Source organism: Nannobrachium achirus (assembly GCF_963921795.1).
Source record: "Nannobrachium achirus genome assembly, chromosome: 3".
NCBI lineage: Eukaryota > Metazoa > Chordata > Actinopteri > Myctophiformes > Myctophidae > Nannobrachium > Nannobrachium achirus.
This window is the reverse complement of record NC_137812.1, coordinates 5,926,042-5,945,474: the sequence shown is the minus strand read 5'-3', so window position 1 is coordinate 5,945,474 and position 19,433 is coordinate 5,926,042. Positions and strand designations below refer to the sequence as shown.

General features: G+C 42.9%; 1 protein-coding gene across 3 annotated transcripts in view; it reads right to left on the bottom strand.

Annotated features, from left to right (window-relative positions):
- The window catches only part of patl1 (PAT1 homolog 1, processing body mRNA decay factor), a 40,258-nt gene that overhangs the window by 13,612 nt on the left and 7,213 nt on the right, over window positions 1-19,433 (bottom strand). For all 3 annotated transcript variants that reach the window (XM_080721380.1, XM_080721378.1, XM_080721379.1), the window contains 6 exons: window positions 10,613-10,894; window positions 9,635-9,723; window positions 8,566-8,646; window positions 7,068-7,271; window positions 6,022-6,123; window positions 756-842 (listed from right to left, as the gene is read on the bottom strand). In XM_080721380.1, coding sequence (XP_080577506.1) covers window positions 756-842; window positions 6,022-6,123; window positions 7,068-7,271; window positions 8,566-8,646; window positions 9,635-9,723; window positions 10,613-10,894 — 845 coding nt within the window. The remainder of the gene's footprint in view (window positions 1-755; window positions 843-6,021; window positions 6,124-7,067; window positions 7,272-8,565; window positions 8,647-9,634; window positions 9,724-10,612; window positions 10,895-19,433) is intronic.

Genomic DNA, 19,433 nt, shown 5'->3' with positions numbered 1-19,433 from the left:
AATTAATTGTTAAAACTGTGACAATATGTTGAGCTCTCATGAGCACTGGCACTGCTTTAACTTCCACTTTGTCCATTTGTGGTCTTAGACTGCCACCTTGTGGTTGAAAGCTAGTATGATATTCCAGTTACAGCACTGCAGAGTACAATGCTCTGATTTCTTTATTGCAATTGCAGAGTGACTTGTTGTTACATAACAATCTTGTTACATAACACTGGCTGTATTTTTATTTTACTCTGCAGACACCACACCCACATACAAAGAAATCGAGGAATTTAAGGAATCTGAGGAATCCAGTTGCTGACTGAAGAACAGTGTTTAAATGGTTGGGCGATATGAATACTTTCATAAGCCCAGTACTTATCTATTGAGGTTGCTATTCTATAAACTATAAGTTGCACTATCATGCAGAGTTTGTGTTTTTTGTAGCCATGCTCAAAATAACAATTCACTGACTCTCTCCTTCTTAGAACGTCTGTTTTAACCCATTCAGAACGGGTACACATTATAGTGTATCATTATGTTATGCTTTAAGCAGTGAAAAATAGCAGATATACAAGCTCACAGCGCGGCACCGAGTGCCGCATGTTATGCTTTAAGCAGTGAAAAATAGCAGATATACAAGCTCACAGCGCGGCACCGGCACAGAGTGCCGCGCTGTGAGAATATTACTGCTATTTTTCACTGCTTAAAGCATTCAATAATTCTAGGCCTATTAATGCAATCACTGTGTGTGCGGTCGGTCACATACAAACCTGAGAGTTGAGAAGCTGGGCCCGCTGGATCTGTGACAGAACGGGACCAATACCGGGAGGGAACGGACCACGACACAGTGGAGAGTTCTGAAAACACACGTCCAGTTAGAACTGCAACCGAGGAGGAATATCCAAAATAACGCCTGTCGAATGTTGCGAGGCGTTGTGTGCCTGTAGATCTGCTGTTTTCACTACTGTTGTGCGACAGCCTTGTATGATGAAGCAGGGCTTTACTTTGCGAAGAAACGTACAAATTTGAAACTTGGAGACAGTGACGATATTTACACCCCCGTATTATGTTGGTGTGCCCATGGATTCTTGGGACATGAAAAGTGTGCCCATGCAGAAAAAAGGTTGAGAAACACTGATATAGAGGAAGAAATGTAAGGGAAGTTCAGTGGATTTTTAGAACTATATACACTTGATCTGACATGACTGTAGTACTTTGAACTGCAGAGAATATTAGCTCCACAGCCAGGTGTCTGCTAGAAAAGGAGCTGACATTTTTGAACGAGGCTGGCATTGAACGAGGCTGAATTTTATCCCTCGCTCGCACCAGTTGTTTAGAGCATAGAAATAGAGAAACTAGGTCCAGGCGTAGAAAACGACCAGAAAAGTGATCCCGCCGCAATTATTGAGTTTACTATGAAAACCTCTGACATCATGCTCTGATGTCACTGTGATGTCAGGGGAACCACTCTTAACAGAATGTGTTTGACATCACACCCTGGCTTGATGTCCATTTTATGCCCATATATGGAGATCACTGATGTCATCACGAGTCACACTTGCAAATGAATTACGCCCTTGTCCGTTTTATGCCCATATATGGAGATCCCTGTCCCGATGTCATCAATATTAAGCACGTATCTGGGAATGCCCATATTTGGTCATTTCGTAATATATGGGCATGTTCTGACATCACATTGTTGACTACCATGCAGGGGTCTCCATATATGGGTAACTGGTCCGATATACATCACTGGCCAGATGGCCTAGCCCTAACTGCTCCCCGAGTACTACATCCTAGTAGTTATAGGACGTTTATGAAAATATATTTATAGGGGGGTGGGGACCAAATTAATATTACATTATTATATGAAAGCTTTATGGTGACCAACTGCCATATTTACTTATATCATCTGGAAAGCAAGCAACGATCCAACGAACCATCAGTGGATGGTTTTATGGTCTTGTGACAAACTCTCATCAGCTTCAATGTGCTAATGTTTACAAGGGAGAGTATTCATGTTCTCCACTTACAACTTAACACTAAGGCCCTGTCCAGACGACAACGTATTTTTAATCCCCGGGGAGGTAAAGCCACGAACGCCCATGGGTGTCCACATGCAGACGCATGCAAACGGAGGACTAGCCGAATAGTTTCCAAAACTCCGGCTGCAGTGCATTTTTGTTACCCGGGCGTATTTCTTTTGCCTTGTGGACACCGTAAACGGAGAAGTTCTTTGCTTGCTTACGTCACTTGTGCTCCTCGCCTCCTCCTCCTTGCTATGAGAGAATCCCGTGGCGTGGTGGTCTCTGTAGAATGTCCATATTTATGAGCACATTCACGACATGGAGCCCTAATGAATGATTGTTTTAATGATATTTGTTACTCTTGTCAAGTGTCATCTTCATAGATGGTGGTCACTCACTGGTCAGCCACGAACTCACAGTTGCAAAAGATACCAGTTATGTTCTGAATGTCTCACATAGCTTTCCATCGGCTCAATAAGCCGGATCGATAAGGTGCTCATTATCAATAACGAGATACAGCCCTACTGCCCTAGTCTTGTTAACGCTGACGCGACGCGCCTGCCTCTTCTCTTTGTCAAAGTTTGGATATCAAATGCCAATATTAAATGATTTCAAGCATAATGGAGACATACGCACGCATGCAGGGATTATTCCAGCACAGTCACCAGTTGTCTGACGCTTTGAAGGTGAGAATATGTTGGTTATTCACGGCATGTGCTGCCTTTTAAATTATTTCCACGATCAGCACAAGCTCTCTCTCTCTCTCTCTCTCTCTGATTGATAGAGTTACATTCGTTTAATGCTGAGAGAGAGAGAGCGCACCACTCTCGACGATTCCTCTCCCGTGCTCTAGAAATAGTTAGCGAATTTATATTAAACTAGAAGCAGTGCTCTTCCGAGCACAGGTCTCCACCAGGCCACACAAATCGGCCTGTTATAGCGCCACCATGAGGCTGATTTAAAAAATGTGGGGCAGAGGTTCTGAATTAGCATCCAGGGAGTGTGTGTGCTCAGTTTGGCAGCGATCGGGCCAACGGCGCCGGAGATTAGCTGGTAACAACCAGGCCACACAAATCGGCCTGTTATAGCGCCACCATGAGGCTGATTTGAAAAATGTGGGGCAGAGGTTCTAGATTGGCATCCAGGGAGTGTGTGTGCTCAGTTTGGCAGCGATCGGGCCAACGGTGACTGAGATTAGCTGTTCACAAACTGCGAGGACGCACGCACGGACGCACGGACGCACGGACGCACGGACGCACGGACGGACGGACGGACGGAGGGGAAAACATACTCTCCCTCAGCCTTCGGCTGGTGGAGACAATGAAAGTTTAAATAGCAATTGTGCATGTTAAAGTGTGAAGATTGTGAAACTTGGACGATGCATAGCCCCTAGAGGGTCGGAGTGGAGAGATGCACCCCCTATAGATAGATAGCTGCTGCAATGATGGGAGCAGAGGGACGCGGCCACCGGCTTCGGTGACGCACAGACAGGGATTTATAGCGTTTTGATAATACCGTGTGGACACACATTTTTTTTTACACGGGCCCGTGTGGAGGCGTAGAGGTTTCCCCGGGGATTAAAAATCCGTTGTCGTCTGGACAGGGCCTAAGGGTAAGTGGGGAACACAGAACACATTACACCATGCTTTCAATTCACAGCAGGAAAATAGTTATTTTAAGTGAAGTGAACATGATGGCATAATGCCACGAAATAAATTCTAATTTGTACCCCTCCCCCACTATAGAAAACTACAAACTGCTTGTTTAGTTGTTTTCTAATACCCCTGTGGAATGCTTGTTAGCAGCAAAATGCTGCCTCCCTGTTACGGGCCGGCTTGGCTTTCTTCAGGCATGTAAGAGACAAATAGCCAAACAGATCTAAATTTGCCAAACGTACCGTTTAAAGCAGTGTTTCTCAACCTTTTTTCAGCATGGGCACACTTTTCATGTCCCAAGAATCCATGGGCACTCCGACATAATACGGGAGTGTAAATATCGTCACTGTCGGGAAGAATCTCCAAGTTTCAAATGTGTACGTTTCTTTGCAAAGTAGGCGTTGTGTGCTTGTAGAACGGCTGTTTTCACTAGTTTAAATCATTTTTTAAATGAGAAATACAATACTGGCTTTCAAGCAGTTTCAAGGGGCACACCAAAGGTCCCCAGGTGGTTGAGAAACACTGGTTTAAAGGAAGGATAGAGATGGCTGAAAGACTGATGGCTGGGTGGTGGGTAGGTTTGAACTAGCTGACCGTTAATAAATGGGTTTATGCTAGCATGTCATAATCACACAGAACATATACAAGCTTCAAAAATACATTTGTCATCCAACCTGGACACAAATGAAAAATGAAAAGCTAAATGTTTTATAAATACTGACTTAATTAAATTTCAATTTATTTTCCGGTTTCAGGGATTTTGGTAGCACAAGCTGTGATCAAGCTGACAGCTAGCTACAGTGCCAACTAGATTACAATAATTAAATATACTGAAGGCAAAACGTCGGCAACCTTTCCACACAAACAGGGTCAGAGTATTCATAATGACAAACGAGTTAAACAGTGCTGCAACTTTACTTATTTGGCAAATCATTTGCCATTAACATTTACTGACCAACAACATCAGCAAATCTAATTTGTCCACTTTGAGAGGGTGAACAATCTTTTTTCTTTTCTTTAGATTTTCAGCTTAACTCAATTAATGCCAGACATAGATTGACGAGCATCACTAATTAGGCATTTAGGCCACCGACGAAGATTGACAAGAATAGGCATTTTTGGTTATAAAATAACTAAAAAAAACATTATTTTTGCCGATATCATAAAACAGTGGTTTCATCACATGCTTGCCTCCAGCCTCGGATCAGGTGATCATGTGTGAACCCAGAAGTGCTCTGTCCCTTATGGGTTGCTTTTGTTAGGATTCTGGTTAGATTCTAGATATCTCCTCAGCCGTACGTCGAGACATTCCGAGAAAAGATTTGAGCAGCGTATGCTTCCAGCTTCCCGATCGATACTATGCACAGATCGCGCGCACGGGCGCCCGACACGGAAGTAGGTATTTGCTAATTTTGTTAGCATGGTTGTATGAGTGTAACAATGGTGGAATTTAGCGTCACCCAGGGTACTGAAGAGAATGGACAGAACGGATAGATGTGTAGACAGCGTTTTCTTGTGGTTCTAAAAAAAAACACTGAAATGGGGTGGCATGAAATGAGTTAAGTGTGTGGTGTAATTGCCTGAATGCGTTATAACTTTGACCTACTGAAATGTTGACATTGGTTGTAGAAAATGAACCACTTGAACCCCGACATACTTCGTTAACCAAGGTCCCTCGGGAGTATATTCTTGTCCCATTGTTTTTTCCCCCTTTACACCAAAATCTCTTAACTCATTCTGAGCCCCAGACATTAACGGATTATAATGTCCAAAGTGCCTCCTTCAGGTCCCATTCACTTGCGTTATCTTATTTTGAAGGCCAGAAGTCCACCGCGCAATCACTTCCGGTCTGACATCATCGGATCGTGCGCCGGAACCGATCCGTGTCCACGTGGAGTTGTGTAATGGCCGACCGGGAGCTTTTATAACTGTGTAACATAAGCGAGCATCTGCCTCCATCCTAGCTTCTAAAGTGTAGTTTTGAGATAATGGACATTAAAGATGAGATCCCCCGTCCACCTCAATGTTATGGATGGGACTATTTTGTGCTCGTGGAGCCGTGATGATGCGAAATCAGCGACGGATTTCGTCTCCGGACCGCCGGCCATTCTTCTCGGTAATGTACTCGCCGTTACAGTAATATATTACTTTTCCCGAGATATCCCGTGAATGGCACTACAGATACTCGAGTACATTTCGCGAGATATCTCGCGAATGGCACTAGATGAGTTAACCGAAAACAGCCCGTTACGACAAGCCCAGAATAGGGATGCTAGGGTTCATGTGCATAAGGGACCTGTGGGAGAAGAGAAGGAAAGAGGGATGGTTGAAGCAGAGGAGAGAGAGAGACTCACAGCTATATTGAGGAGGGTGTTGGGTGACAGGCGCTCAGGGAAGGGAGGAGGATATCTGTGCTGGACTGGGGCTCTCACATGAACCGCCGTGGGGTGGTGGATCTACACACACAAATACAACCATACATACACATAAAAACACATACGCACCAGGACAGCCACATACGGACAAGAACAATATAACAAGCCACAAACAAGGGGAAAAGGGTTACCATCAATATAACGTACTTCAGCTCCAACCATGTCTACTCAGTATTTGAGGGTAGGGATGGGACATTAAGCGATATTATCGTTTATCGTGATAAAAAAAACACTCACGATAAACACTCGCGATATCGTGGAGATTTAATTTATCGTGATATCGTCCTCTGTCATGAACTGGGATCATTTTCAAACTTTTATTTGTCGAGCTGCATATCCTGTATCACTTAAACCCTCTATAATTGGTAAAAGGTACAGTATTTTCTGGACTATAAGGCGCACCTGACTATAAGGCGCACTGTCAATGAATGGTCTATTTTCAAACTGTTTTCATATATAAGGCGCACCTGACTATAAGGCGCACATAATAGACGCTACCGTTGCGTTATGCATCCAACAGATGGAGCTGTGCTAAAGGGAATGTCAATGTCAATGAATGATCCATATATAAGGCGCACTGGACTATAAGGCGCACTGTAGTTTTTTGAGAAAATTAAAGGCTTTTAAGTGCGCCTTATAGTCCGGAAAATACGGTACTTAAAATATACGTACTTGATATAGTCTTTTGTTTCACTATCAAATGTCTTTGCCAAAAAATAGCAGATCTACAAGCTCATGACGCGTTGTGAGCTTGTAGATCGGCTATTTTTTGGCAAATGTTCCTCCCAGGGTAATGGATTTTGATAATCGCGATAATATCGTAAATCGTGATTTATTTTGTCACAATAATTGTGATATGAAATTTTCATGTCGTCCCATCCCTATTTGAGGGACAAGGTGAACGGTGCTAAACAAAGTGGACAGCGAGAACAGTGTAAACTAAAAGGAATTCCTTTCAAGTTCACCTGATGATTCCCGAGGGCGTGGCTGAACGGCTGTTTGGGCGGAGTCCCGATAGGCACCGCCCTCACGGGAGGGGAGCCAATCACGGGCGAGGAAGAGCGTGGAGGGGGGACCCTCTCCGATAGGTCCCGCCCCTCCTCACCCCTCATGGGAGGAGGCCGCTTGGGAAGGCCCACCTCCTTGATGATGGACATCAGTGAACTGTCCTGAGGGACGGAAAACAAAACATAAGTGTCCAATGATGGCTGAAGAACATCATCAACAAGACATTATTCAAACTGTATGATTGATATTTACTCTACTACTACTTTACTTTTGACATCACGGTTACACTATGGGCAGTTGCAAAAGAAAGACCTAACCCATTTGTACAACACAATATTCCAACATATGATATGTAAAAGGTAATAGGGAATTAACCGCTTTCAAACTCGCATCCCTCATTTTATCATTCACATGTCATCAGCTTTTATCAGTTCACAATGGGTGCGTTTATATGCACAGATGTATTCCACTTATATTCTGAATGACTGCTCATTCAGAATAGAAATGCTCATATAAACGTTTAGGAATGGCCATTCCGGTCTGACCCGAATGAATTTTCATTCTGGTCTGAAGAGGTGGTTTATGCCGTTTCAATCGGGATACATTTGTCATATAAACGCTCCATTCGGAATGAACTGCTGTCTGAACTGCCCCCACCCCCCCTTCTCCGACCTGAAGTAGGCCTACTTTGCGCATGCCCAAAGTTCTATTCCGAATGAATCCTTTGGGCATGTAAACGACAGTGGAATGAGGGATACTTGTATTCAGGTCCCATGTATTCAGGTCCCATGTAAACGTTTGGGAATGAAGCTCTATTCAGAATAAGTTCATTCTGAATGGCATTCTGAATGTGCATATAAACGCACCCAATGTAACTTAGAGGGATATCTTTCAAGTCTTTCGTGGCCCTATTAACTTGGGAGTGGAAAAATATGCTGGCTTTATGCGAAAGTATGTTAATCTTTTATTCAAAATGAATTAAAAACCCAAATAAATCATAATGGTATTGCATTAAAAGACTGCAGCTGATGGGTATAAGGATCTGCTAAATGGGCTTAATCTGATTACCGTACTGTGTCCACCTTTATGCTTTATATCAACAGTAATAGCCAATATTGTAGCCAATGTTTTACCATTTTAGTTAATTACTTGTGAGACAATTAGAGATATTAATATAATAATTAAATTGTCACTAAATGTGCAGATACCCAGTATATGTATGTATAAAGTAAATGTAATGTATAAAGTTGGTTTGGGAGACCGCTGTTGTTGTGCTTTGTTTGTGCAAAAGTCCTTATGTCACCCACCCTCACAGCAGGATATTTCCAGTTTCCATTTCAGAAAAGAGCGTTTCAATTATTAACCCACTGCTCTGAGGGTTGAGTGGAAGATATGATTACAACAAGCAGCAAGTTTTTTGAGTCACAGCGAGTAGAATGGAACAGCGGTCCTCACCTCCATGTGAGTGACTAGTCCAGGGGTGAGGCTGACGGGCCCAAAACCCATGTTGTTCTCCCAGATACTGTGAGAGTTCATCTGACAAAGAGAGAGAGAGAGAGAGAGAAAGAACAGGTATGTATGCAGAAGGACAGAGCAAGAGTTCCAGCCATAGTCATGGCAGGCAGACCCATAGACATATAAAGGTAGACAGTTCCACAATTACACACTTCCGCCAGTCCTGTTTGACCAGTCGTGCCAATGAACTGCAGCTTTTTATTTCTATGGGCAGACCTCCTTCGAAACTGCTGTGAGTGAGAAAATCCTCTTTCAATCAAACATTTTGTATTAACATTATGACAGCAGATTTACCATTTCACGGGGCATCACTTGTTTCATTTGTCTACATTTTGCCTAGGATGCACCAGCATCCCATGAGGAATTGAAATTAATTGCATCTAATTGATATTGGATTTCCTAATGCAGTAAATACGCTACACATCACTATTTTTGTTTTTCAACCAATATTGTGACACCTCCATGTCACTCTTATGGGTGACATGGATCTGATGTTCAAAAAGATAACAATGACATTTTCACTCAAGTTTTCAGAGCTGTTGTACGGAATAAAAAAGGCAAAGTAACAGGACACAGACTCAAATCAACAACTTAGTTTTTCTCAACCACTGTGCCAGGGGACCTTTGGTGTGCCCCTGAGAAGGGTCAAGTGTGCCCCTTGAAACTGCTTGAAAGCCAGTATTGTATTTATCATTTTAAAAATGATTTAAACTACTGAAAACAGCCGATCTACAAGCACACAACGCCTCGCACCGCGAGGCATTGTGTGCTTGTAGATCGTCTGTTTTCACTACTGTTGTGCGACGGCCTTGTATGATGAAACAGGGCTTTACTTTGCGAAGAAACGTACAAATTTGAAACTTGGGAGATACGAGGTTTCTTCCCGACAGTGACGATATTTACACCCCCCATATTATGTTGGTGTGCCCATGGGTTCTTGGGACATGAAAAGTGTGCCCATGCAGAAAGAAAGGTTGAGAAACACTGACTTAGCAGACAGAACACCAACCTGTGCCATGGGAGCAGTCCCTCTACGCATTAAATGTTGCTGCTGCTGGTAGCTTAGCATGGACGGGGGAAGAGGGCCGGGAGGGAGGCCTGGAGACAAACACAAACACAAACATACATTAGTAGGTTTGGTGGTCAGAAGTTGTTGATCAAAACCGAACCTGAATCCCTTATCACAGGGGTCTTCAACATTTTCAGGCCAAAGACCCCTTAGTTGAGAGAGATGAAGCAGGGACCCCCACAACCTGTTCAGAGTTTCCATATAGTTTCATCGTTTGACAGCACAATCATCAGTGTATTTTGGATTCATGTCAATTTGTGTTTTCAGATATTTAACCACTTGAACCGTCAATACTTGACCTTTCACTCTGTACTTAGTCTGCTCTTTTTCCCCTCTACACCAAACTTCTTTGCCAAAAAGTAAGCCATTTACCATGAGAGGGAGTGGGTTGTTGGCTGATTTACCACTGTTTCAGGGTTGTGGCACTAGGCGAAGCAGAGTGCCAAACAACCCCAGCCAACAACCCACGACCCTCATATGGTAAATTGCTTTTCTACCACTTCTACCATATAAATGAAAGAAAACACAGTTGTAACTAGCAAGGTCTTGGAAATGTTACAACTGCAACACAACAGTGGGCGGGGTCCATGAGCCAACTCAAGGTTGTTGACTGCTTTACCACTGTTTTAAGCCAATCAAAATGCAGTATCTGAACATGTGACGACAAAAAGTGGTAGAATAGCCGATCTACAAGCTCACAACGCCTCGCAGCGTGAGGCGTTGTGAGCTTGTAGATCTGCTATTTTTGGCTAAAGTTCTCAGAATATGGACACCAGGGTTCAAGTGGTTGATATAAAAAAAAAAGGAGAAAAATGTTTCTATCACACAAAGATTTGGAGGACCCCCTGTAGTAACTCTGAGGACCCCCTGTTGAAGACCCTTGCCTTATCAGATCTTGTGGGTAAATCGCTAACTCACCGGAGGCAGAGGGCCCAGCAGGCAGCTGCTGTTGCTGCTGCTGGAGGTGATGGTGGTGGTGGTGCGGGGGAAGGGGGTGGGGCATGGAGGAGGGTGGATGATGCAGGCCTCTGGGACGCTCTAGCACAGACAGTGACGACAAACTGGAGCCTGGTGGGCCGCTGGGGGATGGATGACGGGGGGCCTCGGCCGCCCCGAGCCCCGCGATGGCCGGGTCGGCCCCCAGGAGGAGGCGGGCCAGGGACTCTGCCAGGTCGCCTCCTGCCCCTCGCTCGTCCAGACCTGTGAGAAATCAAGAGCAGGGGTTGACACTAAGGTCTCAGAGGCACTTGCCCATCGGGCAAGTACAGGTCATGGTTCTACTTGCCCGAAGGTAATGCCCACTTGCCCGAAAAGTAAATCGTCCATTATAAAATGATAGGTACGATTTTAATTACCGCTCAATTTAACACTTATTTCTTCACTTTCTGGGGCTGTGCGATAAAATGTCATACATCAATACCCCCAAATCCAAATACTTTAGCTATGATTGAATGTCTATGGTTTCACACTTGTTATTTTATATTTTTAAATGTAAAAAAACAGCACATCATAGGTAAATAGTGCTCTTATTTTACATTCCACAGACCAGAAGACACAGCGCACTGGCCACGTTCAGGTGTTTAGACAGATATCTCGTGTTGTGTTTATAGACATTTGTGTCCCCTCTCAAATGAGCACTTGCCCTGTCGGGCAAGCTGAAAGCCAACTTCACCTGCCCTGACGTTTTATTTACCTACCAGGGGCAGGTGGGCAAGCCTTAGTGTCAATGCCTGAAGAGGGATGTCACAGTTAGGCACATCTTGGATATGGCTAATAATATGGGAGAACCACCCATTTTCAACACTGAACCAGGGCTGTCTTCTAAAAGAGAGCGGATGAGGGGTGGCATGGGTGTGTACGTTAGCAGCAGCTCCCGTAACGCTTGTCTGTTATCTTCAGCACACATAAACAATAATGGCAGCGGGATCACTTCTTTGCGCCTTTCCGGTTTTGGTTCGACGGCCGTGATCGTTTGGGAGATTGTTCTTTTTTTTTTTTAAAGACATTTCAAAAGACGATCGGTAGGGAGCTCCATAACGGGGGGGAGGGAGTGCATTTTTTTCCTCACTCAACAGTAAACAAACCAACATAAAGTTTAAGTGTATAGAGGGTATCTGCGCATTTCTAAAGTGACAATTTAAGGACTTTTTAATGCCTCTAAAATGACAAATTAAACATTGGCCAAATTGTCAAATATTAGAGGCAGAAATTGTGAAAATAGCCGATCTACATGATCACAACGCCTCACAATAGATCTGCTATTTTAATAGAACTGTGTTATAATACAAAATGTAATGCCTCAACTCTTGGTGCTCGTCAGGGTGGGTGTCCCCAGTTCAACTTTGATTATTTTGGGGGTCGTAGGCTGAAAAGCTTGAGAACCACTGCCTTAACTGAGTGACAAAAAACCCTGTCTTATTTCCTGAATCAGCAGCATAATGTGAAGGCTGCAGTCAGATGTTGCCATTTCACCCTCTAGGTGACGTCACTGTACCCAGGGCTTGACATTAAAGGAGAAGACCGTTCATAAAGGGTTAACTACTTTTTAGGCGTCTTACCTCATCTAATGACTAGTGGTCGAGGTCTTGCTGTTATCTCCCAAAGCATTGTTGTGATTTTGGTCCAAACCGCAAAGCCGAGTTCCTTCTCACAACGGCGGCGCGTGGGCGAAACAAAAATCTGACTATTTAATCATGTCCATATAACAAATTGTCGCTTCCTCCGGCCTCTCCATGCTCCCAGTACTGTGTGAATGTCAACAAAGCTGACGTGATTGCGACACACTGTCGCAAAAAGCCGCAATTAGGAACGGCCATTTCCATGACAACCCCCAAAGCTAGGGGGCGTTGTTTTACGGCTTTAGGCTGCCTGGATAACAGCGCGTCTGGTAGTTTTTTTCATTCGCTCAAGGATTTACTGCTGCTTCAACATCTTCAAACTCTTATCATTTTCCGAGACATTTGGGCAGCAATGGAGGATGATACTGAAGATCATGTCGACATGTATGAGGGATTGGATTACGGTAACGCTCCTTACTTATTTGAACCGGAGTGGTCGGATGCAGAGATGCTTGAGATGGAACAACAGGCGTTGTTATTACAAGCACAGGCTGAAGTAGACGATAGCGATGTACAACCACGGCGGCAACGACAATTGCAAGAGGCGCATTTATGGTGTAAATGCACTAAGTGCACCAAAATGAACTTTGATGATGAATGCACGTGCTGCGCAGAATTCTATTTGTGGCATCCAGACGTGGAAGATGGAGATATCGACAGTGAAGATGGACAACCTTGTGTCACAACATCGGAGGATTTCGCTCCTATGATAAACCGAGGGGTGCTTGAAACATTTTTTCTCACAAAGAAAATAAACTGGGAAGAAAGACCGGATCCAGAGGGAGAGAATGGACACTTGTCGAATGAGTGAGTAGTAGGGATGGGCCGAAAGCAAAATTCTTGGCCGAAACCGAATACCGAATACTGGAAACATTCCACCGAATACCGAATACCGAATAGCCGAATAATACATGTATATAATTTATTTTGTATAATAAATGTTTGTACCATTGCTGTACCTTTGTTGTAAAGCTACCTGATTATGGCAAACCCTAACTTAAATAATAATCACCATATGGTTCCATAAAACATTTATTTCTCACTTTTGAATGCACACATAACAAAATAAAATATTTTCTCTTTGCAATGTTAGCATAAAACAAAGTCAAAATAGTGCAACTATTTCTGTAGTATCCTACAGAGATAAAAGTGCATCAGAACAAGGTGCTTAAAACTGCAGAATGATCTAGGCCTACAACAAAATATTATTGTAAACACAAGGGCTGTAACAGCCAGGCCTTCAACAACAAATGCACATACTGTATGTTGCAAAATGATCTAGGGCCCAGGGGTCCTCAAATACAAATCTTGAAGGTCCAGAAATATTTTTTTGAAACAGGTCCAGGTCCGAAAAAAAGGCGAAGGCGAAATAAGGCGGATACATTTATACAGTATGTACTGTATGTATGTATGTTTATTATAATCATTAGAATTGTTTATTTTAATTATTATTATTATTATTTGGAACTTTGGAAATCTCAGTTGGAACTGTTACCCCTGCTACCTGATGCTGGATAAGCGGTTGAAGATGGATGGATGGATGAATGGATAATTATTTATGCATGTAGAGTAGGCTACATTATTTACATTTATTGTGTAGCAATAAAACACTGGCTTATAGTTTAATTATTGGAAACTAAAGAGCATAAATGCAATATTAGGCTTGTCGTTCAGAATGGAAAATAAAGTGGAACTTAGCGTGAGGGGGAGTGGATTACTTGACATTCAGTTAGTTGACACACGTACTGCACAAGCCAGACTGACTGTGCTGATTGACTATGTCAAATGACCAGTCAAATCAGGGTCAACGAGTCATAGTTATTAACCTAACACAGCCTAGGATAGCTGGCAATAATATGCGACGACACATCACATTGTTAAAGACGCATGATCACGCATCGCGAGTTTCGCGACCATTTCTCGTCTAATGCAAGCAGTTGGAGCCTTACATCGTGGATATTAATGTGTTGCTGTTGTCCTCTCCAATTGAACAGCCAAAGGTAGAAGATCTCTAAGTTATTAATCCAGTGGGAGCAATGGTTTCCAAGAGGTTTTAGCAACTTTTTTAAGGCAGCGAGCGGCATGAGTGTGTGGAGAGGAGAGGAGAGGGGAGGGGGGGGAGCAGCATGGAGAGCAGACTGCGTCGGAGACTCGGAGGGAAGGAAAACCTTTGATCTACAAGCCCACAGCACGTTGCACCCGCGACGCTTTGTGGGCTTGCAAATTGGCGTAGGGGTGTGTCTTGTGAGCCTGTGTATGTGTTTGAGCGAATGAGCACAATCAGCACATACACACCCACGCACACACAAACACACATCACACACAGTCAGTCCGATCGTCAGATACAACTGTGCGGAGATTTCTCAGAAATGTGCCGCGGTCCGGACATGGACTGCGGTCCGCCTATTGAGGACCCCTGACCCTGTCCTTCACACTATTCGGTGCTCAACTATTCGGTTTTAAAAGCTATCCAGCCGAAAACCGAAAATGCATTTTTAGCCATTTTCGGCCGAAAATTTTCGGTGCCGAATATTCGGCCTCATCCCTAGTGAGTAGCCCATTTCCCCCTCCCCCAAATGATTTGATTATTTACAAAGCAATACATTAGTGTAAGGAAATTTGATTACTATTATTAGTTTATCTACACAGAGATCTATATCATATCTCTGTGCGTGAGAACTCCGGTTCTCTAGGGTAGAAATCCTCCGGCTCAAAGTGATCACTGCAAACTATCCAATGTTTAGACACTTCTGCAGAAGTGTTACAATCTATTCGCAAGGCTGTGAGCCAAAGTCTTCTCATTTCGGCATCGGCGACAGGAATACTATGGAAGCTTTTGCGCTTGCAGGTTGCAGTTGTGCGTTTGTTCAGGCAACCAGGGAATTTACAGTCCTTCATGGTTATAAATAAAAAGGTTTTCCTAAACAATACTCAATAGAAAGACAGCAACTTTGAAAAAGATGTTGAAGCAGCAGTAAATCCTTGAGCGAATGAAAAAAAACTACCAGGCGCGCTGTTATCCAGGCAGCCTAGAGCCGTAAAACAACGCCCCCTAGCTTTGGGGGTTGTCATGGAAATGGCCGTTCCTAATTACGGCTTTTTGCGACAGTGTGTCGCAATCACGTCAGCTTTGTTGACATTCACACAGTACTGGGAGCATGGAGAGGCCGGAGGAAGCGACAATTTGTTATATGGACATGATTAAATAGTCAGATTTTTGTTTCGCCCACGCGCCGCCGTTGTGAGAAGGAACTCGGCTTTGCGGTTTGGACCAAAATCACAACAATGCTTTGGGAGATAACAGCAAGACCTCGACCACTAGTCATTAGATGAGGTAAGACGCCTAAAAAGTAGTTAACCCTTTATGAACGGTCTTCTCCTTTAAAGGGCCAGTTCTGGGATAACCAGATCTTATTATATTGTTGTTTGGGACACGATCAACAAAATCCAGAGTTATTTTTTGTGTTCAATTTTGCATCACATGATGCATCATATGATGCAAACAGCATCACTAGTCATGCTGAAATACTGAAATATCTCAAAACACAAATTGAACAACAAATAACACTAAATAAGGATTGTGTTGATCGTGTCCCAAACAACAATAAAATAAGATCTGGTTGTCCCAGAGGTGAACTGGGCCTTTACGTTTTTGAGGCACTTGTCCTTTGGAAAAGTTAATTTCCCATTCACTTGTCCGGGCACAAAAATTAGACATTTCACAGCCATTTCTTTCTTAAAGGACCTACACCATGAATTTTCACTTTTTCTATTTTAAAACCTTTTTTTGGGGTCCCACTGGCACCTTCTATCCTCACAAAGTCCTATTTCTGACCGTTGTGTCTTTCTCTGGTTTTGGGCAGACAGAGATGAAAAGCTTTCCACGGGTTCTCAGAACAGTGCTGTTCTGAGAGTTGACGAGTGACGTCACTCTCGTTTCCCGTTTTTTTTTCAGAGTCAAAAAATCTTTTTTTTCAAAACTTCTTTTTTTCAAAAAAATGCAATGCAGAGTAAAAAAAAAATTTTTTTCAATTTTTTTTTTCAAAACTTCAAAAAAAAAATGTTTAAAAAAAAATCAAAAACTTTTTTTTTCAAAAAACTTTTTTTTTCAAAAACTTTTTTTTTCAAAAAACTTTTTCTTTTTCAAAAAAAAATTTCTTTTTCAAAAAAACTTCTTTTTTTCTGGAAAAACCCCTGCGCCCCTGAGCAAACAGAGGCCGTTTTGGTATTGCAGCTGGAGAGCCTCATTATAGTAGAGCTAGAACAAACAAAAAGAATGGTCAGAGTGTTTGTTGAGGGTTAAAACCTGTCTAATGCCTCATTCACACTGCAGATATATAGTTGAACGTTTTGCTTGCTTGGTCAATGTTATCTCAATGGAAACCAGCTTTAAAGATAGAGGAGATACACAGAACAAAGCTTTGAAAGCTTTAAAGCTGGTTTCCATTGAGATAACATTGACCAAGCAAGCAAAACGTTCAACTATATATCTGCAGTGTGAATGCAGCATTAGACTCAATTTTGAGCATATATTTATACAAAAAAATATAGTTTTAAAAGCATGGTGTAGGCCCTTTAAATGCATGCATAGGAGTCAGACATTGAAATAAAAAGGCCCTCCCTCCACTCCATAGTATCGCCAGTCCACAGTCTGCATACAGCACAAAGCTGCTAGGAGCGTCACATAAAAAGTGAATCCAAGAGCCATTTTTAATGAGCTTGTCTGGAAGGATTTATTACTTGTCCCGGACAACATCACAAGCCTTAATGTCAAGCCCCGATTGTACCTCGTCGTCATCCTTGTTTAACCACATAAACCATATAAACACTTTGTTGCCTGGGGCCCACCCGGATTCTATACTCTCCCCTACCCATCTTAGCAGAAATTAGCCGATCTTCAAGCTCACAGCTATTTTGGGAAAATGTTCGCCTAATATCATCTCATGCCCAGATTAGGGATGCTGGGATTGCGTTTAAAAGAGACCGCACAATTACATATAGCGGTGTTTCTCAACCACTGTGCCTGGGGACATTTGGTGTGCCCCTGAGAAGGGTCAAGTGTGTGATCTACAAGCACACAACGCCTCGTTGTGTGCTGTTTTCACTACTGTTGTGCGACAGCCTTGTATGATGAAGCAGGGCTTCACTTTGCGAAGAAACGTACACATTTGAAACTTGGAGATACAAGGTTTCTTCCCGACAGTGACAATATTTACACCACCGTATTATGTTGCTGTGCCCATGGATTCTTGGGACATGAAAAGTGTGCCCATGCAGAAAAAAAGGTTGAGAAACACTGACATATAGAGTCCAGATGAACATGCTGGAGTAAAATAAGCAGTTAATTTCAGTGGAACTAGGAGGGGCTGTGATGTAAGCGTTTTGGCTCACTGCTGCCTCACGTGCCAAATTCTCATTTCTCATAAGAGGCCGGAACAAGGTCTTTGATTCCTGCGTCAACAGGGAGGGAACAAGTAACAGGCACCCGGCATACTAATCATTGATCTGTCAAGTTGTCAATCGATATGTCAACAGGAAGCGCAGAGACAATACTTGTTTTTGTTTGACTTTCACTCCTTGTCGTTTCCCAGAGGAATGTAAACACTGGAGTGTGAATAGGAAACTACAATCCCTTAACCGCACTGGAATGCCTTAAATTAATTCTCATAATCTAAGACAGTGTTTCTCAACCTTTTTTCTGCATGGTTACACTTTTCATGTCCCAAGAATCCATGGGCACACCAACATAATACGGGGGGTGTAAATATCGTCACTGTCGGGAAGAAACCTCGTACCTCCAAGTTTCAAATTTGTACGTTTCTTTGCGAAGTAAAGCCCTGCTTCATCATACAAGGCTGTCGCACAACAGTCGTGAAAACAGCAGATCTACAAGCACACAACGCCTCGCACAGATCGGCTGTTTTCACTCGTTTAAATCATTTTTAAAATGATAAATACAATACTGGCTTTAAAGCAGTTTCAAGGGGCACACTTGACCCTTCTTAGGGGCACACCAAAGGTCCCCAGGCACAGTGGTTGAGAAACACTGACCTAAGATAGTCTGGTACGTATAGAAACGCAAACACATGGCAGTCATTGCAATTTCAGCCCGCTGAAACATCTTCAACCGTGTTTTATCCCTTTATTTAAGCCCCGTTTTCATTGAGCAAAACTTCTGGAAGTTTTGTCAAAAATGACGGCAATTTTGAAATTCACGCCATGTGAAAACGGCCACTTATTTTGTCTTCTGGGAGTTTTGAAGTCCTAAATTTGACGGCAAAATACCTAGTAATTTTTGATGAAAGTACCGGGAGAATAGAAATTTCCCCACAGTGAAAACGCATACCGTTATTTTTGACGTTTTTTTTTACAAGCAGGTGCATGAAAGGAGCCAATAATAACAGTTAAAACATTGTATCTGGCCTATTTTTAGTATGATTGGGACACAATGCGCTCATTATGCTGTGGTGAAAGTTGGAAGCTTTACCAACTCAAAAAGCTCCGTCATTGTTAATAGTTTCTCGTCGTTGTGATGACTGATGAATCATGATTAAAAGTGTTTTACAGAGCAGCGCATCGAGTCTGGTCATCCGTATGGTGGCGCGTGAAAAAGAAAAGAAAAAAAAAAGAACCAAAACACAGCTAATCTACAAGCCCACAAGTGCAACACGTTGCATAACGCATAAGCGATCCTTTCTGAACCTTATGTGTTGCATGAAGAATACGTCTTGAAACTTGTTAAATCCATTTGTAGGGTTTAGGGTGAGACTGAGAGAGAAAGAATGAGAGACATATAACGAACCGCAGCACTCGACTCACTCCAGCAAGCAAGCTGCCAGTGTTGCCATGTCTGCTAATTATAAGCGACTCTGGACTTGATTTCCGTAAAGTTTCTTGTATATTTGATAGTTGCTGGTTTCGTTTTATTTGTTGTGAGCTTGTAGATCGGTAATTTTCAATTCGCTGATGTGGCGATGCGTATAGTTTTAAAGTGCTTGTGTGGCCTAGATAATATCACTTTTTGGGTCTTATTTTCCTACACCTGGTTATTTCTCTCGCAAAATCTGGCAACACTGGTTTTCATGCCGCTTCAATGGTTTAGTGAAAACGAGCGCTACCAG